General features: G+C 41.9%; 6 protein-coding genes across 11 annotated transcripts; 4 read left to right on the top strand and 2 right to left on the bottom strand.

Moving 5' to 3' along the window:
- Positions 1-1940: 1940 nt before the first annotated feature.
- Positions 1941-2755, top strand: LOC6734606 (ctenidin-1). The gene is made up of 2 exons (XM_002081578.4): positions 1941-2017; positions 2075-2755. Exons 1-2 carry the CDS (start codon positions 2006-2008, stop codon positions 2723-2725), a joined length of 663 nt encoding a protein of 220 aa, XP_002081614.1. The 5' UTR covers positions 1941-2005; the 3' UTR covers positions 2726-2755.
- A 1232-nt stretch (positions 2756-3987) lies between these two features.
- LOC6734605 (WW domain-containing protein C660.06) lies at positions 3988-4543 on the top strand. Its single transcript, XM_016181921.2, has 2 exons — positions 3988-4087; positions 4148-4543. The coding sequence occupies exons 1-2, from the start codon at positions 4076-4078 to the stop codon at positions 4475-4477; spliced, it is 342 nt and encodes a 113-aa protein (XP_016027759.1). The 5' UTR covers positions 3988-4075; the 3' UTR covers positions 4478-4543.
- A 980-nt stretch (positions 4544-5523) lies between these two features.
- Positions 5524-8033, bottom strand: LOC6734604 (ADP-ribosylation factor 6). Of its 4 annotated transcripts, none has more exons than XM_016168140.3 (5): positions 7776-8033; positions 7376-7393; positions 6953-7069; positions 6352-6654; positions 5524-6297 (listed from the first exon to the last, which is right to left on the bottom strand). In XM_016168140.3, exons 3-5 carry the CDS (start codon positions 7032-7034, stop codon positions 6155-6157), a joined length of 528 nt encoding a protein of 175 aa, XP_016027757.1. In that variant the 5' UTR covers positions 7035-7069; positions 7376-7393; positions 7776-8033; the 3' UTR covers positions 5524-6154. The 4 variants fall into 4 exon arrangements, with proteins under 4 accessions (XP_016027757.1, XP_016027756.1, XP_016027758.1 ...); XM_016168139.3 differs by having other exon boundaries at positions 7805-8033; XM_016168141.3 differs by lacking the exon at positions 7376-7393.
- A 471-nt stretch (positions 8034-8504) lies between these two features.
- On the top strand, positions 8505-12890 carry LOC6734603. 2 transcript variants are annotated; one of them, XM_016181922.3, is made up of 4 exons: positions 8505-8730; positions 8823-10145; positions 10202-11002; positions 11078-12890. In XM_016181922.3, the coding sequence occupies exons 1-4, from the start codon at positions 8686-8688 to the stop codon at positions 12128-12130; spliced, it is 3222 nt and encodes a 1073-aa protein (XP_016027752.1). In that variant the 5' UTR covers positions 8505-8685; the 3' UTR covers positions 12131-12890. The 2 variants fall into 2 exon arrangements, with proteins under 2 accessions (XP_016027752.1, XP_002081611.1); XM_002081575.4 differs by having other exon boundaries at positions 10202-12890.
- Positions 12869-19268, bottom strand: LOC6734602 (DNA repair protein complementing XP-C cells homolog). 2 transcript variants are annotated; one of them, XM_016168134.3, is made up of 6 exons: positions 18788-19268; positions 17937-18721; positions 14095-16103; positions 13562-14029; positions 13330-13498; positions 12869-13273 (listed from the first exon to the last, which is right to left on the bottom strand). In XM_016168134.3, exons 1-6 carry the CDS (start codon positions 18973-18975, stop codon positions 12996-12998), a joined length of 3897 nt encoding a protein of 1298 aa, XP_016027750.1. In that variant the 5' UTR covers positions 18976-19268; the 3' UTR covers positions 12869-12995. The 2 variants fall into 2 exon arrangements, with proteins under 2 accessions (XP_016027750.1, XP_016027751.1); XM_016168135.3 differs by having other exon boundaries at positions 17937-18718.
- A 341-nt stretch (positions 19269-19609) lies between these two features.
- Positions 19610-20901, top strand: LOC6734601 (G patch domain and ankyrin repeat-containing protein 1 homolog). The gene has a single exon (XM_002081573.4). The coding sequence runs from the start codon at positions 19719-19721 to the stop codon at positions 20727-20729; it is 1011 nt and encodes a 336-aa protein (XP_002081609.1). The 5' UTR covers positions 19610-19718; the 3' UTR covers positions 20730-20901.
- The last annotated feature ends 224 nt before the right edge of the window (positions 20902-21125 follow it).

The following is a 21125-nucleotide window of genomic DNA, read 5'->3' as shown; positions in this document are numbered from 1 at the left end:
GTTATTTAATATTTTTCTAATGGGAGATTTTATTTAACTTTAATAGCACAATAATTTTGAATAAAACTTCCTGATTTCATTGAGATTATTATATAAAGTATATATTTAGATTAGCATTATTATTTGTACAAGAAATTGAAGTAAGAACAAAGATTTGTATTAAATTAAGTTTGAACAAAAAAGCCTCTTGGAAACAGACTTTCAATTTTGTGAACTGTTCGTGAAACTTTGCTGAAGATAGAATATATAAGCGCAGAAATCGGTTTTTAAATTTTCAAAAGTATAACCTTAAAATATTTTAAATGTCAAACTTAATGCAATGTATAATGATGTTCTATCAATTCTCTACGTAGTCTTATTTATGCATACACAATTTTATTTACTCTCTATACATTATAATTTTATGGATTTAAGCAAGGCTCTGTTATTTCTGGCTTTGTGTATGAAAAGAGAGAGGGAGAGCTAAAGGTGGTCCCGGGTCCACTAATCCAATAATCGATAAATGCTGCTCGCAGGACCAAAATGGGCGGCATGGGGCTCCGTTGTGCTCCCCGATTTTGTTGTGGGGCTTTTGCCATGCTTAATGCGCCGACATTAACATTGTAACAAATGAGATGTCGGAATACAACAGTCAGGATCCTGGCAAGCCACAGCCCCTCCCCGCAGCTCCCTCCCTCGCTCCTTTCTGCAATCTCGCTCTCTTCGCGGGGGAGAAAGACAGAGAGCAGCTGCGGCTGGCAGAAGTTTATGCTCGGGACAAAAGTGAACAAATGCAAAAGTCAAAGCGCTTTGCCAGCATGGCCACGCCCACCACGTCGAGGGAGGAGCGAACGAGAGCGAGATGGAAAGACAGAGAGAGAGGGAGAGTGGCGTTATCCTGTAACAGCAGTGCAAGCGGGAAGCCCATCGGTGGGAGCGAGAGCAACGACGTCGTGCGAGCAGGACGAGCAGAGACGACAGGGTTGGTTCTTGACATTTGAACGGCGACATTTCGCATCGCCAGGATACATACACGAATACTCGTACACCCACCCACACCGACAAATCTCTGCGAGTGCCACCCACTGGAGAGGGCGGTGGGTGGCAAACCCTATCAAGTGCAGTGCACTTTATTTAATCAATCAAAATTCATGGACTGCCTCTTTTATTCAACATTCAGACACTTTGTATCTTTGATTTACGTTCCGGTAAAGCGGGATTACAAGGAATTGTATTTGGTAGTTACTATTGTATCTTTAAAGCGCAAACGTTTATCTAAACTTCTTCGTTAGTTTCATAAAATTAAGTAAAGTATACACGAAAGTAAACATGTGCCGCTTATCGGCAAAAATGTAATCTCAAGTGTTTTAATTTTGTTCTATCAAACCAAACATAAATATAAGCAGACTGTTTGAGATTACAAATTCACAAATAATTTATTTTTAGCTTATCTATAAATTGTTCTAAGCAAAATATATTGAAATGTATTCAAAAATTTATCACAAACTTAAAACGTTGAATCGAGGCCACTAATAAAGTTACATTTTTAGCGACAATAAACTTTGTAAACATTTTTTAAATTTGCCCTTGTTACAAGTTGGATTATACCACTTATTCTTAAGGCCAATACACTTGCTTAATCGCAGCATTCTCTGTCCGTGTCCAAAATTTTGTTTTATTTTTCTACTAATCATTGACCTCATGCGCCATCAAAATTTGGGATTTTCCACAGGGTAGACGTAGTTGATTGGGAATGTGTGCTTAAGAAGATGTACTTACAATTTAGATTCCGGAATATGAGAAAGTTGAGATCCGGAAAAGTTATTGCTTAAATATATCAACGAAGTCTTTCCTTTCGAAAGCAAGAAACCCCATAATCGATATTTACTAGGACATAATATAAACGGAATTTAAATCAATGAAAGTCCATAAAAGGTAACTCAATGTCGAAACGTAATGCCCACTAGCTTGGGTATAAAAGAAGACACTCTTTGGCATTGACTACAGTTCGAAAAAAAATATCAATATGAAATTAATGGTGATTAAGCTAATGGTCAGTGAAGTTAACATAATCCTCAATTTATTTACCCTTTAGGTTGTCCTGTTCGCCCTGATGGGCATTACCTTGGCCAGACCGGGATACGACGGAGCAGCAACCGCCCAGTGGGGTTCAGGATCCGTACCTCAGAGCGGACAAGGAGGATACGGCAGCTCGCCAAACGGATACGGCGGATCGGCTTCCCAGAGCGTGCAAGGTGGATACGGCAGCTCGCCAAGCGGATACGGCAGCTCGCCAAGCGGATACGGCGGATCGGCTTCCCCGAGCGGGAAAGGTGGATACGGTGGCGGACAGGGAGGATACGGTGGCGAGCAAGGAGGATACGGTGGCGTGCAGGGTGGATATGGTCAACCCGCTCCAGTGACTGGACAGGCGGGATACGGCGGGAGTCAGGGTGGATACGGCAGTGCACAGAAAGGATATGGCGCATCCGTGCCCCCAAATGAATTCGCAGTTGGACTCTCAGGCCAAGGACGTTTGGGAGGATATGGCAATGCCGCTCCTCAGAGTGAAAAGTTGGGATACGGCGGCGGTCAGGGAGGCTACGGAAGACCAGCTCCCCAATCGGGCCAGTTATATGCCGCAGAAGAGCCGCGATTTGGACATGGAGAATTCTCCGGCGGAATTGGTCACGAAAACTGTAACCACGAGCATCACAAGCATCACGGACATCATGGACGCTACTAAAACGGCAACTTTAAGTATAACAAATAAAATAATTAATAAATCTTACGAACTGAAAAATTGACTTTATTTTTAAGGTTTAAGTTAAGTTTGGAATTGGTCTTTTGTATTCTATCGCATGGCAATGTATATTTACACTATGCTCAAACACATAGACATCAATCTGCCAAAAATACAAACACCATTTACTTTCTATTGAACTTCCGCAACAATTATCAATCTTAGATTTCCCGAACAAATCTCAGTGCCAGACGATTAATGAAACTTAAAATAGTTTATTTATACACAGCTATTTTAGCCGATTCGCTTCATAAAGTTCTGTAACTTATTAAAAAAAAATTTTGAAATTCAAAATTTGTCTTTTTTTGAGCAACAGCAATTCTTAAATTATACTACTTACTTTTTTTCCAAATCTATCTGTGTCTATATTTTTATATTGAGTATATTTCCTCTGTCTGAGATTAACATTTTGCTTGTTACGTATTAACAAAACAAAGACTTTTTTGAAAGATTTTTTGTATATGTGTTTAATTAATAATCTGTATGACCAAAATATGGAAGTGGAACTGATCACTAGTTTTAAAGTTGAAAAACACTGCTTTCGGTCATTTTTTTAACGCTAATACTTAGAAAAAGGACTATATGGCAGTACATTTTGTAAATGGATTTTGAATGCATTTTTCTTAGAAATTTGACCTGGGTACTCTGGATAAGAACCCAAATAGACATAAGACCGAATTATACATATTAAAGTAAATAATAAAATTAAAATTTCTATATGATTATTCTCATAGTCTGGTTTTAAACCGTTAATCTGCCTTTTAAATTTAATTTCCACACATTACATTATTATATTATTTTTTTAATAGGGCCTTTTACATAAAAAGTTCGCACACGTGCCCAAAATGGAAATCAAATAGACAACATAATGAAAAAAAAACAATACTTTCTGCCTAATTGGTGGTTCCGCTGTCTGTGATTAACAATTCGTTTGTTTTGTTTTCATCTAAACAATGACCTCCTGTTTCTGTTATCAACATTTTGAATTTTTTACAGGGTAATCGTATTTTGATGAGAGTATAAATTTATAGCTTTAGATTGGCATATTTGCTTGTTAATTTTGAAAAAAAGGCTTAAAAAGTGTATAGCCCCTGCTATATAAATTAAATAAAACTAATCGAAACAATTGTTGCATTGTATGTTTACATTTGTTACCATACGTTTGTCAACTCATAAGTGTAGTACGCTTAATAGGTATCTGAAAGTCGAGGCATAGTTAAGTCCACGCTTACAGATCGGGTATATAAAGAGGCCACTTTCAGAGCGAAATTCAGTTTAATAATTTAAAGCAAAATGAAACTACTGGTAAGCTAGATTGGTTATGTAAAAGAAAGTAGCAGGATCTTACATTCGTCTATCCTATAGATTGTTGTACTTGCCCTGGTGGCCACTGTTTTGGCTAGACCTCAATATAACGGAGCTGGTGGATTTGGCGGACCTGGTGGATTTGGCGGACCTGGTGGTCAAGGAGGATTTGGTGGACAGGGAGGATACAATGGAAGTCCTGGATTTGGTGGACAAGGCGGTTACGGTGCCGGACCAGGAGGATTCGGAGGAGGTCCTGGATTTGGACAAGGTGGTTTTGGTGGCGGACGGGGAGGATATGACGGTCAAGGTGGTTTCGGTGGACCGGGCGGACAAGGCGGCTTTGGCGAGCACCACAGACACCATGGAAGACATCATGAGCGTTATTAATACCCCAATACCTTAACCGTCTTAAAATCGTGAACAAAAAATAAAATACTGTTTTTTTGCAACTTATACCTGCTGTTTTCGTGAACCAAATAATAAGGAGACCATGGATCCTGGTGATATTTCGCATCAGAAGGAAAAAGCAAACACGCACCTTGAGTAGACGCAAAACCCTGGAAATACTACATACTTGGATCCCGCACACAGAAAATATCGACTCGACTATTGATCCTGACTAATAATATACATATATACTTTATATGGCCGGAAACGTTTAATTCTACATGCAATAGAGTATATTTACAAAATCATATTGACGATAAGCGGCGATATTCTGTCAACGAAACACCAAATAATATTAACTAAGGCAATAAATGTGGCTGCCGCTAGATGGCGCTCAACTCGTCATCTGCTCACCCTCTTCATCTGTAAAACGGGTATCTGATAATCATAGGACTCTACTTATTATTATATAATATAATCATGATTACATAATATTATTATAATAATAACTATAATAACTGTTATAATAATAATTTTCGGAAAATTACTTTTAAACCGAAGAATGGTTTCTTAACATAATATTTATAATTATAATTAAGCAACGAACATCGTAGGATCCCGGATGCGTTTAATATGAATATGTTGCGTATGTTGATTTTAAGTAAAAGGCGTAAAATAAGACATACATAAACAAAGAATAAATTATTTTATTTATTTAAGGTTGTACCAAGCAGTTTTTAGGACTACATCGAACATTATCTTCGCCAATTCGGGGATGATTGCGAAACAAAGGTAAATTATTGAACGCCGTGTTGAACAAATCATACTCAGGTATACTACCCAGGCTCATTTACCCTGCAAATTATGGCACTGAATGTGGCATGTTTACCTTTCAAATTGAGCGCACAATACAAACCAAATGCGTTTGACACTGAAGTCAGAACGCCTTGCTCGCAAATCCAGGGACCTTCTTCGTCTCGAAGGATATCAGATTCAGAAAATTAGCTGTTGGAGTGGGGAAAGTAATGAGGGATCATAGACACACATTGAGGAAGGCACAGTTACTATTTCATTATATTTTGAAGACTCAGTTTTAATCTAAATAGCAATCTATAGGTTTGTTCAATTGTTTGTTCGGTGTTTTCTTTTATTTCGTTTGTTGTTGTATATGGGCTTTAATTTGAATATTTATTTACAATTTATTTAAGACTCGTTACACCCTTGCTCAAGTCAAATATAGTAACAGTTGCAATAAACAAGCTTTCAACTTATTGCTTACGTGTCTCATCAATATAATTTACAAGAAAAACTTACTTAAGGCTAATCTCCGTTGATGTTTTGCTTTATGTATCTGTGCTTCACGCATAATGTACTTTACGGATATTTACCGGCTGCTTATGTTGATGCTTCTTGTATTTTGTAGGTATGTGTATTTTTACTAGTGAGAATATTGGTTGGTTAATTGAGAGTATATATAATTACTATATATATCTGACTTCTATATACCATTTTTAACATTTGTAATTTATGTACGTTCGTTTTTACGAATTGGGCTTTTACTATGCGCTTGCGGTTGGTTTTCTTTGTATAAATAAAATAGAATATTTCTTGCTTTTGCTTCGCTTCGAATAATACATGCCATATACATACATATAAGAAAATGCTCGATTACGATTCTCATAACTTATGGTTCGACGTTAACCAAATGAGGCCCTCGGATAGGCCATCGCCGGATGTGGCACATGATGGTTGTACATACCAATTGCGATCTCTTATTCTAGTTAAACCTAGTTTTTCCTGGATTTCATGGGGTTTCATTGCTGCAAGAGAGAAGAATAAGCGGATGGAAACAATTGCCTAAGCACTATACTAACCATCAGGCAGATCCTGCTTGTTAGCAAATATCAGTATGATGGCGTCGCGCATCTCCCTATCGTTAATTATCCTATGCAGCTCCGTGCGCGCCTCGTCTATCCGATCCCGATCCGCACAATCCACGACGAAGATCAGACCCTGTGTACCCGTGTAATAGTGTCGCCATAGCGGTCGAATCTTATCCTGCCCACCGACGTCCCACACATTGAACTTGACATTCTTATAGGTGACGGTTTCCACATTAAAGCCCACAGTTGGTATCGTTGTAACAGATTGGCCGAGTTTCAGTTTGTACAGAATCGCTGTGGGTGGACAAAAACAATATTACTTTGGACACGCAAAGGATGGATAAACAAAATAGCTCGAATTCGATTAGTAACGGGTCTGTCTCAATTGTCTACGTGTTGAAAGGAAAGAGGTCTATATATAATATACATTTTGTTGAAGTTCAATAAGAATAAAAACAAAACATAGAGTGCCTCGCCTCAAATAGTATTTTTTAAATGGGATTGGTTTTCGCTTTAGAAATAGGTACTGGGTAATGGGTACTAATCAGGTCCACAATCGAATTCGAGAATCCTTTATCCTTTATGTGCTTACTTGTTTTTCCAGCCGCGTCCAGTCCGAGCATGAGAATTCGCATTTCCTTGTTGCCGAAAATTTTTGATAGTAACTTTCCCATGGTGCTGATGTGTCATCCATTAAACCTTAGCCAATCTGAAAAACAGTTCGAGTAGAGTTGACGAAGTCTTTCAAATAAGCATATCGATAAGAATAGCTGGGCGAGATTCAGGGCAGGGTCAGTGAATTTCCAGATAATAGGGCCATTGTAATACAGTTTGCAGTTAACATATCAATTTATGATATAAGAACGCCGTCGCGCGAAGGCGCGTAAGTGATATATGAACATACAAATGTAGCTACATATGTACACATACGGAGGCACAGGCAATTTGGTGGCCATATAGAGCTCGTACGACGGCGGAAGCTAAGACCATTATTTTGCATAATAATTTCACTTACATTGTCATCAGCTCGTTGCTAAAAAGCGAGAAAAAAGTGGAGAAGCAGAATTTATCAGTGAAGAGCTTGCAGCACACAGTCGCATATACAAACACACGCACACATGCTTACACATAGGAAGTACAATTGGACAGATAAACACACTATAGTGTCTCGCAAATTGAGGCAGAGTTATCTCAATTGCGGGCTTATCGCTGGCTCCACTGAATGGGCGGGTGGATCCGACCGCTCCACCCCCGACCCCTGAACAGACACCGCACCCCCCGACGACCCATTAAAGCCGGCTTGGGAGCAACGATATCGGATGGTTTTCGGATTCTACGGAATTTCGCTCGCTCTCTCGCTGCTGCTTGCCTACGTCACAAACACGCCCGTAACACACATACACATGTATACACACCCAAGTCTCCGACGACCGCCGTTACGCACCGCTTTCCAGCCCAATTCGTTCCACGCCAGCCTGAAATCCGTTAACATGTAGTGCCAAAGTGCGCGGGCCGGGACATAAAATGCATTTGCTAGCACACGGCGGCCAAAAAACTATAACTAACAACAACAATTTTGCACTAATCTTCTTGTATTTATATACACATACACGAAGCAATGTGCCCGTTAGCGCAGAGCGGAACAAGATCTTCGGGAATTCCAGAAAATACGCTAAAAAATGTAAAGAATGCGGAGGATAAATACCGAAAATACTGAATTTATCAGCTGCAAAACGGTGACTGGCGGGGGTATCGTGATTTTGTTGGCCAATAAGTTATTATTTTTGCAATTCAAAATGAAAAAAGATTTTTGTTTTTACATGTTTTATTATTTATTTGAGTTTAACAAATATTGTAGCTGAAATAATTGTATTCATACGTTCATTAATTAGTTAATTTTTAGAAGTGAAGTAAGACGATCTTAAAAAATGTATGATATTGGTATATACAAAAAATGTATTTAAAAAGAAAATCTATCTACGAAATTAGTATGTATAAGTACCATCACGTGCATTTTAAAAATAGGAAAGTTATTACTTTATAATTATCATTTGTAATGAGGATGTTTTTAGTACTATGTACACATATTTCAGAATTTTAAACATTTTTGTTTTGTGTACTAAGAATTCGGTATTTTAATGGAGCCCTGATAAAATTATAAAGCCCTAGGGCGGCCACACTGAAACCGATGATTGAAATCAAGTCGATTGATTTCAGTTTCCTTCTTTTGTATTGTTTTATTTTTGAGCAATACTTACGATACTGACATCGCCCAGAGGTATAATGGAACTTAGTTAGTCGTCGGCCAGAACAGACTCGGAAAACATGGCTGGCATTTGCCCCCGGGAGGCGGTTCGGGTGAAAGTGAAGGCAAGTGAAAGGTGGCCAGAAAGCGAGACAACAAAGGGACTGTTGTGGAAAGTTTGTGTTCCTCAATCTAATTTTCTTGAAATCGCCCACAGAAATGCGAACCCACTGCTCGGCCGGAGTGGCGGAAGTTTTCAGTGGACCCGCAGATCACAACGCTGGAGGTTCTGTACTCCTTGCTGGCCAAGGCCTTCGATGTCAAGTCGGACTTCTCCATTAAGTACAAGGCCTTTGATCCGGCGGGCAACGAGATCTACCTGGCCGTACGCTCGGACTGGGATCTGGATGCCGCTTTTCTGAGGATTCACAACATTTCCATTCAGACGGCCTCAGAACCTTGCCTCACCCTGCAGATCGATGTGAAGCCGTTTACGGTGGTCAGGGAGTGTGAGACCGAGGCCTCCCCGGGTAGATCCATATCGGGAGCGCCTGCTCCCGCAACTCCTACACCTTTTGTACCCGCCCGCGAGCTTATGTCACCACTGCAGTCCTTAGGAGTCTCCCAGAAATATGTCCAGCACATGCAGACCAAACTGGGAAGCTCCATTCTGAATCAGATGGAGAAAACCTTCTCCATAGTGCAGAAAGCGTTTAACTTATCCGAGGAGCATATGGCCAACCTACCGCCGAGGCCGCCCATGTGCGACAGCGAGTTTCGGCTCTTTCTGGACGCACTGGGTCAGATTCAACGCAAGGACGAGTTGCATAGGGTCATTTTCCTAGGAGGCATTGACCCCAGTCTGCGGCGCGTTGTGTGGAAACATCTGCTAAATGTTTATCCCGGTGGCGCTAACGGCCTGGCACTTGATGGACACCAGCGTATGGAGTTCATGCGACGAAAGTCTGAGCAGTACTGTCGTCTGAGAGACACATGGAAAGCGGCCGTGAAGCGAGGGAGTGTGGCTGGCGAATTGGCTTACGTAACCAGCATGGTGAAGAAGGATGTTCTGCGCACGGACCGCCTGCATCCATTTTATGCAGGCAGCGACGACAATCAGAACATCGCTGCGCTTTTCAATATCCTCACCACATATGCACTAAACCATCCATCGGTCTCGTATTGTCAAGGCATGTCGGACATTGCTTCCCCGCTACTGGTTACTATGAACGACGAGGCACAGGCCTACATCTGCTTTTGTGCGATAATGTCACGTATGCGTGGAAACTTCATGCTGGATGGAATTGCAATGACTCAGAAATTTGCTCACCTAACGGAGGCGCTAAGTTTTTACGATCCGGAGTTCTGGGAGTACCTCAAGTCGCAGCAGGCGGACGACCTACTTTTCTGTTACCGTTGGCTGCTGCTGGAGCTAAAACGGGAGTTTCCCTTTGAGGATGCCCTTCGCATGCTGGAGGTGCAGTGGAGTTCACTTCGCTATCGATGTGATGGGGAGAAAGAGCTGCCGCTCTTTGAAAAGGTTAGTGCGAAACCCAAAGCTCTTGCTTAATTTCTAATGATCATGTTTTCTTACAGGAATTCGTACCCATTACTGATACCTCCGTACCCAATAGCGCCAGCACATTTTCCAGCTCTTACAGCGCTACGCCGACCAGTCCTTCCTATCTGCTGACCAAACCACGTGAAAGTCCCTACACCAAAGTATGCGCTTTGCGCCGTCAGAGCTCTTCAGCCTCCTTGAGCTCACTAAGTTCTTCGGTGGGAAACAGTCACGCATTGGACAATACAAAACGGCTGAATCACAGCCTGGACGACAATATGTCGCGTCATGCGACAGCCGCTGCTCGCCGCCACAGACGGACTTCGGCCAAGGTCCATCAAAGTCTGGACGAGTCAAAAATGCTGGCGCTGATCGAGGGCGCTTTGGATAATAAGAATGTCAAGTTGGAGCAAAACTTGTCTGCCGGTGAGGAGACCGAAGATGATGATGTATTTGATAGGAAGGAGTCGCCAAGCTTTTTGGAGACAAATCCGTTTAAGGATGATGCTCAGAGAGCACCAGAAAGAGAAACCACGCCTCCTGTTTCACCAGGACGAGCCTTTCTGTGTAGTTCGTCTTCCTCGAATCTGGACGAGGACCCCAGTGACAGGAAGGCTAAGCTGCAGCACAAAAATATTATGACCGTGAGCAATATCATCGCCAAACAGCTAGCTACTAATGCTAGTCAAGTGAGTGAAAGTATGAAGCGAGTAAGCACCTCCAGTGGAGGCCATTTTAAGGATCTCAAGGAAAAGCTGGCGGCCAGCAGTCGTATTGGTATCTCTTTTGATGGGGAAGGAGAAGATGATGGAGATCGGAAGATGCCGCCAAAGCTTGTAAAAAACTTCAATGAATTCCTAAATTTTGCAACTATTAATAAGAATCGTATATCCGATCGTTTTGCCACTCAGCCGCAACAAACATCCGGTCCAACTCCGGTTACTAAGCCCGTGGTTCAGCTAACCAAGAGTGGGATGGGCAGCTCCCTGGACGAATCTGATTCTTCCTCACTTCCGGAAACCAGTTGGAGCGCTTCCACGGCTGCGACGGCAATTCAGCAGGCACAGGAACTGAGCAGCTACAATCTACAGCTAGATTTGGAAAGCAATCACCCATGCGACCCCGACGATTCAAACACACCGGATCAAGATCCCGACCAAGAGTACTACCCCATGACGACGGCCATAACTCGTGAGCTGCGCCTAGAGGCCGAGAATCTAGATCGACAAGTTTTTGGACTGCCTTTTACGGAGAGCGAGAAACGGGATGACATCGAGTACGAGAAGCTGGACAAGGACGCCCTGGACTTAGTGGAGGATCTCAAGGAGAACGAGATCATAACCTGTCCCGATGTCAGTGAGCTACATATGCGTCGTCGACAGCGACTGGCGGCTAAGAGTAATAGCGTTCAGCAAAACGAGTCGCATGCCTTTAATCCATTCATCGACGAAAGCCAACTTATGGACGGACACAGTCCATTGGGAATGCGCAACAGCAACAGTTTGCCCGAAGTCATCCTGCCCATTTCCACTGAGCCCAGTCTAGTGGAGGTTTCGCCCTTGGTGGAGATCGCCACGAATGCAGATGACGAGAGCGCCTATACGCGATCCCCCCAGCGTTCAACCCATCTTAATGGAGTCAGTGGAGTAAACACCACTGCGGCCGCATTGCCTCCACCTACAGAATTCGGTGGAGGTAATGCATTCCTCATGTTTCTCTGTCTCACACTTTTGCTACAGCACCGAAACACAATCATGAAGGCAGGCATGGACTACAACGAGATTGCCATGCACTTTGATAAAATGGTGAGGAAACACGACGTCACTCGGGTTCTTAATCAGGCCAGGCGTATGTTCGTGGACTACCTCAAGGCACAAAGCAGCCCACAGCGCCAGAGATCGCCCAGCGGTCCTGTCTCCACTGGTTCCACGGGTGCGAGCCTGCCTGCATCAATGCCTGCTTAAGGGACTTGTAATCCTACCCCGCTTCCATGAAACATTAGTGTTATCACAGCTTGGCAAGTATGAGTTACTGAAATTTCACAAATATTCGATGAGTGTGTTTTGCAGAACTTCTCAATTTTAAGCGAACATGAAACCCATTACATTAAACAAATTTTGTCATCTTGGCATTAAAAGAAACATTGACTCCAAGGTAACCCTTTACCCTCGAAGCACGAATTTTTCCTTTAAGTTTTGACATTTAATGAAAGTGCAGCTCTTGATGTAACCATAAACTCATAGTTGATGGCTCAGATTTGCCGTGCTAAAGGCGGACGGCAAAATGTATTACCAAAGTCTTCTTTTTGTACGTATACGGATTTTGTACTTTCTTATTTTGAATTAAGGTTTTATTTATATTTAATTACATATTTATCTGCACCTTTGCCAAACGATCAAATGCGAGCTGTTTGGCTGAAAATTGCTTTATTTCTCTAGTCTGCTAATGCATTCCATGCTGTTGTAAAAACTATATTTTAGATTTAAAATCACGCCTAAATACTAATTTATGCAAATAAATTGACGGATCTATAACCCAAATAACCATAATCTTATTATCTCAAACGTTCTGTATCTTAAAAATCTCTCAACGTACTCTGAAAACAAAATAATTTTGTAAATTAAAATTGAATTAAAAAATTCGAAGTAAAGTTAACGAATATGCTATGTAAATTTACGAAAAAAAAACTTTTAAACAATCGATTAATAAACGAATTATAAACAACTAAAGTGTACAATTTATTGGAATCAAATTACGTTTCAAATACAAAAATATCGAAATGACCTTAAACGAAACAATAATACGAACATGAATCAGACGCCAAAGAATTCAAAAGTTATATTTTTTCTTGAGTCGCTCGCGAATGAGGAGACCCTTGATCAGTTTCTTCCAGTTTCCATACACGCGGGTTTCGTACTTCTCCTGCTCCTTGAGAACTTGCACCTGTTGATCCTCTTCCCAGGCAGCAGTGACCACTTCGCGGAATTCCTCGCAAACAATGAAGCCATCGTACATGGGATGACAAGCGCCCTGATGGAAATCGAAGCCTACCACTGCATTGGCACAATCAATATTCAGCTTCTTACAGATGCGCATCAAGCCGGGCACTATAATTGAATATCGAGGTTATTTAAATGAATTGGTGAGAAGAAATTCTTCTTACATCTCAAGTGCACCGTCTTCTTTGGCAGCATGCAGTCCTTAAAGAGTTCAACATTGCCGTAGGCATTTCGCGGCACAATTCCATTTTCTGCAGTTGGGGGCTCGTATTCCTGAGTCTGCCAATACCCGAATATTTCCAGTGGCTGGTCCTTGATGACAGTGCGCGTGAGCTGCAGGGTACAACACAAAAAATTGAAACACATATGCATTTCAAAAAAATGAGCTCAACATACCTTATCCCACTTTGGACGTGCCTTAACTACCTTGTACGGCTGTTCGCCAAGCTTCACTACGCGTGCGCTTTTTAGCCAGATTTCCCGAGAATGCAGGAGGTGCACACAATCTCTGGAGTACACCGCTTCACCTCGGATAAAGCCCAATGTAGGCGCATCTGGTGGGTATAGACCCTGGAACTTAAGCAAGTGCCGCTCCAGCACGTACAGCGGATGGTCCTTGAACTCGGAAATGGACTTTGGCAAGGGTTTATCGGAGTGAATGCGACGAAGCTGATCATCCTCTGTTATATCGCGCTTAGTGCGGTGTCCGAGGTAAGGAGCAATAGTTTCATCTAGCCACGCCTTTTCCACACGGGCCTTGCGCACAGTGGTGCTCCAACTGGCACAGTACCTGGCGGTCACATCCTTTAAACTCTGATCGTCCTGAAAGGCAAAGACGTAGGCTAATCCAGGCGTTGCATTTTTCTGCGCAGAAAACAAAAAACAATTACTGGATGGAGGGCATGACATCTAACATGATAAATACGCACCCTTATTGTGTCCACGCAGTGTAGCTTGCCTTTGAATAGATCTATACAGATCCACTGCTCCTCCACATCTGACCACACTTCCACCCACATGTCAGAGGCGTCCGTTTTCCGATTGAGCCTGGAACCGCCCTCATCATCTGTGGACATCACACGTCGATCTTTTCGCAGATTCTGTACTGACTTGGGCAGTACAGGAGCCTTTTTCACCGGCTTGGCGGGTTCAAACACCTCATCGGAATCTTGCGAATTTTTCAACTTCTCCAGTCTTGGGCGCTTTTTCGGTAGCGGCACATCGTCACCGCCATCTAATTGCGGAATGGCTAGACTACTGGCTTTTTGACCTCGGCTTCGTAGCTGGCGAGCTGGCAAAGCTTCGGACAGAAAGTTTGGCGAAATTTGCGCCTTACTTTCCGGCGCCATTTGAAGCTTTTGAGGGGCTGAAGTGGAATCGGCTCCGTCGGGTTTCTTTTTAAGGAAACTAGGAGATATGAGTACTTTCGGGGACTTGCTCCTCGATCGAGTTTCCCGTGTGTTGCGCTGTTCCTGCAAATGTTTATCCGCAGGACTAGCGTTTTCCGTATCACTATGCTTGGCATTTAGCTGCTTCACTTTGGACAGCATTAGTTTAGGTATAACTGGTGATCCAACCACCTGCGGTTTCTCCTCTGTTTTTGGTTTCACAGCGGCTCTACGTGTGCGACCTGCCACTGGGGAGAAGGTGTCCACAGGAGCCATTTTCGATTTCTTGCTATCGCCTAATTCAGAAATATTTTGAGTGGTGATCCTTTTTAGCAGGGACGACTGTACTTTAGTTTTGGTTTCTGCAGGGCTTAACACCTTTTTGTCTTTGAGTTTGGATGAACTTAACTTGGCTGACTCCTCTTTTAAAGATTTGGAACTTGATGAGGTACTTGGATTCTCCTCAAAAGAAGTATCCGATTTATTGGAACTAAATGAAGATTGATGTTTTGATTTTACAACCAATTTTGAGGATAGAGTCGGTTTCAATAACTTTTTGGTTAATCCCAGTTCTGAATATTCTTCTTTTAGACATTTAGAGCTGGACGACGTACTTGGTTTCTCCTCAAAGGAAGTGTCAGATTTGCTGGAGGTATGGGCTTTTTGATGTTTTGATTTTTCAACCAATTTTGAGGACAGACTTTGCTCCTTTTTATCCTTCGTAACTGTACCTGATTTCGTGGTGTCTGAGCCCTTGGTTGTTGATTTACTGACTGGTTTAGTCTCAGCTTTTTTTGCATAGTTTTTCTTTTCAGCCTCTTTGGAAATAGTTGACTTACTGCTTTCTTTTTCATGCTTTGAGTCTGTTGGCTTCCTTGCCTTCTTATCTTTTTTAGTCTTCTCATCCTCACTTTCCCCTTCGGATTCCACTGTTTGGCTTTTGTTCTTATCATCTGGCCTAAGTTTAATGGGAATCAGATCACTGGCCGCCGGACGTAGCGGCATTGGCTGGAGATTGACAATTAGCCGACAGTGCATGCCCATTCCCCGTGCAAGGGCAATGAATATGAAAATCATATCCTGCTTGCAGCGGGCTTCCTTGCGCTTCACCTGCTCCAGTAAAGCCACTAATATGGCTTCCTTCGTAGCAGGCGACTGCGCGGAATATAAATTGGGACTTAGCAGTTTGATTGATGTTTTGAACCACGTGACAAACGACTGCAGATATTTAAGTTCGGTTCCTCGTTCAGTAGGATATGCGTTTCGGCTTGGCAAGAGTTTTAGTGTAGCCTGCATCAATGAATCTGACTCGCTCAGCAGGCGATTGTACTTTAAGCTACGAGCTATTTGGCACATCAGGCTGACTTTGTGCAGCAAAATCTGACGGTCCTTGATGTCCCTGTTAAGGCGACGCTTTAGGGCCATCTCCAATTCGTGTTGAGTCTTTTGCTCCTTTGTAGGACGGAGTCCTTCCAGTCCCACGCGGATCTCCAAATCCCCTGAGATGTTCGGCGTCTCGCCATCGTCCTGGTCACTGGATAGATCTGCATCTGCAAAGGAAATTTAAATCGGGGTGATGATGTGACACTGGACTGAATGATGAACTGTTTAAATGGAGTAATCAGAGGGGTAAAGTATCTAATACTCGAACATTTCAATCGACATTGCGGTTTAAGGATATTAAAAAAAGTTTACAAAAATGTAGATTCCCAATATGGTCCATGGATATGATCATATCCATGTTTTCCAATTTAAAAACATTTGTTAATGAATTAAAATAAATCGGGTAATAAAAATATTAATAGTAGCAAGTCCAGCACCAATGATTATGTGGGAGGATTGAGCAGGGAAGGCAGGCAAAAAATACCCAGACAGAGAGCATGGATTCCTTTCAACATTTGCATTTATTTATTTATATCATTTAAAGTGCATTTGAAATTTCAATTATTGAGTTAATTACAATCAACATTCACTAAATTGCGCTAAAATTACGAGTTTCATTTGATTTATTGCATCCATTGTTGGAGTATATCATTAATAAATTAGATTTAAAACTCTGCATGCAGATGTTTATATTAAGTGAATACAATTTCGCTAAAGTAAATTCGTTAAACATCAGTTCTAATTCGTTAGCTACTTGTTGATTTCTTTGAAACACTTGCCATTGCCATAAAGTAAGTACACAAATAGTTGACTAGGACATTTCACTAGCACTTACAAATTATTATTTCTATTACTGGGCTGCGGTTAAAATCCTTTTGTATCTCATTTTGATTTGGTTAACTGGATTCTCTTGGACTTCAACGTGTTTTTTTTGCATGGCAAACAAAATATAAAAACTGACATAACAAATAAAAGTAAATGCATTTTCTGAGTAAAATATATATCATTGTTTAACATATTATTATCAAGAGTGTGTGTGCAGACATTTAAACCACGTTCAGAATTCGGTAGACATTGAGTTTATGCTTTTGTTTTTTTCATCCGTTTAACACGCAGATTGAGCTTAAGCTAGTGCAAAAACGTTTAAAAATGTTCATTTGATTTGATTTCTTTGACATTAAAAAAGATTTTAACAAGCTTTTGTGATAGATTTTCCTTTCGATCATTGTATAGACTTTAATTATTCTTTTCGCGGACAACTAAGTAGCAAATGCCGCAGGAATCTTGATTTTGGCTTGGCATCTCCCAAATTCGGGCTAAACATACAAATGTTGCATTGAAACTTTTGCCAAGTACAACGGACTCATGACATGGTTAGGGGGTATAAATAGGTTAGTAAGCCAAGTTTCTAGATAAGCGTCTGCAGCATCTCATACGCTAGTTTCTCAGTCTAATCGACTAACAATATGTTACAGTAAATAGGTATATTGTAGATTCATGGCCATTATTTTGACGCGGCTGTTCCAAATGTACATTCTAGCATACAGTTGCGGTAAAAATAAAAGCATTTTCTTGTAACTTCTACGATTTGTATAATTGTTTGTTAAAAATGGGGAAATTGTTGGTGTCAAACTAGGACAAAACATTCGAATATGATAAATCTAAACGGAAAATGCAATACAAATTATTATACAAAACATAACACTTTTAAACTCGTTTCAGAATTTGTATACATCCCAACACTATATAAAATCATGCTCTTATTTGGACCGCAGCTGCACAGGTAAGTTAGTAATTTCTATCTGTTCACATCGACAAATAAACTTAGTACAAACAAAACTACACAGTCTCATACAGAGCAATTTGGAAGCTTATTTTTGTTCATCAGATACCAGAAATGCCAGCGCCACAACCAACTTGGATAAGCATGCTCGACTGCCTTCTGCCAACGCCATCTCTTCCGGGAGCCTGGCTGTCAAACTACTTGCATTTTCGCCTACCTGCCACTTCCTCAAAATCGGAGTCATCAGTATCACCAGCGTTGGCGACCACAGTGGACACGGGTCGCGTCTTGGTGTGCCGCTTTATTCGCGTCGACTTCGTCTTGCTGAGGCGTGACGGTTCATCAAGTGTCGGAGGCGCTGCTGGTGTTCCTCTTCCCGCCTTCTTACGTTGATTTCCTTCACGTTCCTCAACATCCACACTCTGGTAGTTTTGGTTCTCGCCCAATGCAAGCAGCGCATTGACATCCATTGTGGCAGCCTGGCTCCTTGGCGGAGTGGCCGTGACATTTCGTTTGCTTAAAGCATCCCTAGTGCGCTCCAAACTGTTTGCGTTCTCCAGGAGACCGCGAAAGTCGAAGGCATTGCCTGCTTTATCCTCGAAGCTGCTCTCGTTGTTATCCTCTGATCCGGAGTCTGAAAGATTCGTGATGCCCGCATTACAATCGAATTGCGGCGCCGGTGACTTCTCTTTTTGGCCGCCGGCAAAGAAGGTTGAGTGCAGATCAAGATCGGCTGGATTCACTAGGTAGTCTTCCACACTGGATTCGCTGCTGGAATCAGCAGGATCGTGCTGATTCCGTGCACCGCTTTCATTGGGCGTTTTGGCGTTTTTTGAACCCGAAGCCCGCGGAGTGTTCTCCTGCTGTTGCGACGGAGAAGTGGGAAAGGTCTTTGGAGGCGGTCGGTACTTATTGTACAGCTTGGAGCGAAGTGATTGACCAGTGGGCTTGCGTTTCTTCACCGAAGAGCCCTTGATGCCACTTGGTGGCTTGTGATCGCTGCTGGGAAGAGGTGGAATGACAATTTCAAAATGTACCAGAGCAATGCACCCCTAATCCCGTTCTCACCCTCTTTTGCCCGCTACAGCGGAGGATCGCCCACTGGAGCCCGCTGCTCCTCCCTCCGCCTGCAGCTCATCGAAATCGCTGTCATCATCGTCGGAGGACTCGCCTCCCTTGACGTCCTTGCTCGGCTTCCATTCATCCTCGCTGGCCGAGAAGCCCTCGGACACGGAATCCTCCTCCTCGTCGGACATCTTCCTTTTTATCTGGGGCGTTTTACATTTATGTATAGATGCGTGCTACTTAGTTATTGATTTTTACTGCGCAGTTATTCAGGGCACGCGTTACACAAGAATATCCTCAGTTCGTTCTCTTGATTTTATATTTGATTATGGATGTTTGAGGGCAAGTTTAATCCTGCCTGATCTCGAGTTTGGACAGTTTAAATGAATTGCGAAATTCACATTTTCGCGCTTGGTAGAAAACAGACAAAAAGCAGAGGCCGAGAACAGTAGAGATGCGCTGACCACCGACGATGGTATCGATACTATCGGGACAATTTATCACTTAAACGAAGATAGTGATACTAAAAGAATATTTAGTAGCCTTATAAAATTTTTTATTTTTCATTTAATTTTTGAGGGACTCTGGGAATTCTTTAATTTAATTTTAAATTATTATTAATTTATACCTACTTAATTAATATTATTTCACTTATTAAATATTTTTATATTTTACTGCATTACATATTTTATTAAAGAAACACAAATTAAATTTAAAAAACGGCACACAGAGATGTATTAATAGATTTTTGACCGACAGTGTTAACTAAATAATTTCAACATTGTTATTTATTTTTTATCTCATCACCATCTCTATATTCGATTAGTTGGGCTATCGATTTAGCTCCAAACGATATTTTTGAGCACTACGCAGCCCTGACGCACATCTGCAAAATGTTTATTTACAAAACGAGTTAGCATTATTATTGTCAAAAATGAATTCTCAAAACGAATTGCATCCAAATTGGCTGGCTCTAACAACATTGCCACTCCAACTAAAGCGATTCGTCCGAGCTGGAGACCCGGATCTTATCGCCGATTCCCCGAAAGCAGTAAAGCACCAAATTGATGGCTTAAACGGAGCAGAAGCTCTTGAGTTCTACAAGGAGGTGTTGGATGCGCCCACAACCTGCCAACCTAAGCTTCCAAATCCCCACAAAACTGAAGAAACAAGAAGAGTGCCAGAAAGGAAAATAGTCCCTTTCGACAAAAGCAAATTCTTCCGTTTGGCCACCAGCAACAATGTAGAAGAGCTGTCTCAAATGGAGGTCTCGGAAGAGGATTTAAATTCTCGAGATTCCTTTGGCTGGACTGCGTTGATGATGGCTGCCTGTGAAGGAGCCACGGAGGCAGTGAGTTGGCTCCTGCAGAGAGGTGTCCAAGTAGAGACCTCAGACAAATCCGGAAACACAGCTCTGAAACTGGCCCAACGAAAAGGTCATTCTGATGTAGTTCATCTTTTGGAATCCCTACCCATTTTGGAGGAAACCAGCGAAGAGGATGAGTCAATTGATAGCAACAACCCCTTTTACTGTGAAATCTGTAAGAGGGACTACAAGGAAACCCCCTGGCCAATTCATCAAACCTCCACAGTGCATCAGTTCAATCTAAAGGCTCTGCCCGCTCATAAGCTCCACAAGTTTAACATATCTGCCAAAAATCGAGGACTCCAGCTGATGGTGAAACAGGGCTGGGACCAGGAGCACGGATTGGGACCGAGTCAAAGTGGGCGATTGTATCCTGTTAAGACTGTTCTTCGCAAGCAACGTACTGGACTGGGAATCGAACAGCAGACGGCAAGGGTCTCCCACTTTGGAGCCTTCGACTTAAACGCTGTTAGAAGGAGGGATCCCATATATCAACCGAGAAGGACGCGAAGCGATATGCAGAGGGAAAAGGTGCGCGAATGGAAGCGAGAGCGGTACCTCCGCAGGGTATTAAGTTAAAGATGGCTTACAGAGGAAGCTAACAAGATTTTGATTGTACATTATTATTAGAGCCAGCCTAGGATGTTTTTAATTATGCTTATTTAAGAAGAATAGTTTTATAAATTTATTATTAGAAAGAATACAAAATACTTCTTAAGAATTGGCCAATAAAAAAGCTGATTAAAATTAATAAAATGACTTGAAACTCCGTTTGGCCCCTGATATTGCTGATTGAGAGGTTGCTACCTAAAAATTTATTTTTCGCGAAAAGTCGCACAAATTAAGCAACATATTAGTACAAACACATCGTACACACCTGAATAATGTCTAATTCTTTTAAATTTGATGGATTTAATCCTTGTGGTTGAAAAGATATTAATTTTTGTAAGGACTAAAAAAAAGAAGCTCACCGAT

Source organism: Drosophila simulans, chromosome 2R, assembly GCF_016746395.2.
Source record: "Drosophila simulans strain w501 chromosome 2R, Prin_Dsim_3.1, whole genome shotgun sequence".
In the NCBI taxonomy this organism is placed as follows: Eukaryota; Metazoa; Arthropoda; class Insecta; order Diptera; family Drosophilidae; genus Drosophila; species Drosophila simulans.
This window is presented reverse-complemented; position numbering and strand designations above follow the sequence as displayed.

What these genes read in the sequence shown, in the direction of transcription:
- LOC6734604 (XM_016168140.3), bottom strand. Translation starts at nt 7,034, where the DNA reads ATGGGAAAGTTACTATCAAAAATTTTCGGCAACAAGGAAATGCGAATT. An exon ending in GGACGCGGCTGGAAAAACAA is followed by an intron (nt 6,655 to 6,952) that starts GTAAGCACATAA and finishes GTCCACCCACAG; the next exon opens with CGATTCTGTACAAACTGAAA. An exon ending in CAAGCAGGATCTGCCTGATG is followed by an intron (nt 6,298 to 6,351) that starts GTTAGTATAGTG and finishes TCTCTCTTGCAG; the next exon opens with CAATGAAACCCCATGAAATC.
- LOC6734601 (XM_002081573.4), top strand. Translation starts at nt 19,719, where the DNA reads ATGAATTCTCAAAACGAATTGCATCCAAATTGGCTGGCTCTAACAACA.
- LOC6734603 (XM_002081575.4), top strand. Translation starts at nt 8,686, where the DNA reads ATGGCTGGCATTTGCCCCCGGGAGGCGGTTCGGGTGAAAGTGAAG. An exon ending in CGGTTCGGGTGAAAGTGAAG is followed by an intron (nt 8,731 to 8,822) that starts GCAAGTGAAAGG and finishes AATCGCCCACAG; the next exon opens with AAATGCGAACCCACTGCTCG. An exon ending in AGCTGCCGCTCTTTGAAAAG is followed by an intron (nt 10,146 to 10,201) that starts GTTAGTGCGAAA and finishes GTTTTCTTACAG; the next exon opens with GAATTCGTACCCATTACTGA.
- LOC6734602 (XM_016168134.3), bottom strand. Translation starts at nt 18,975, where the DNA reads ATGTCCGACGAGGAGGAGGATTCCGTGTCCGAGGGCTTCTCGGCCAGC. An exon ending in CGATTTTGAGGAAGTGGCAG is followed by an intron (nt 16,104 to 17,936) that starts GTAGGCGAAAAT and finishes TTTCCTTTGCAG; the next exon opens with ATGCAGATCTATCCAGTGAC. An exon ending in ACTGCGTGGACACAATAAGG is followed by an intron (nt 14,030 to 14,094) that starts GTGCGTATTTAT and finishes TTTTCTGCGCAG; the next exon opens with AAAAATGCAACGCCTGGATT.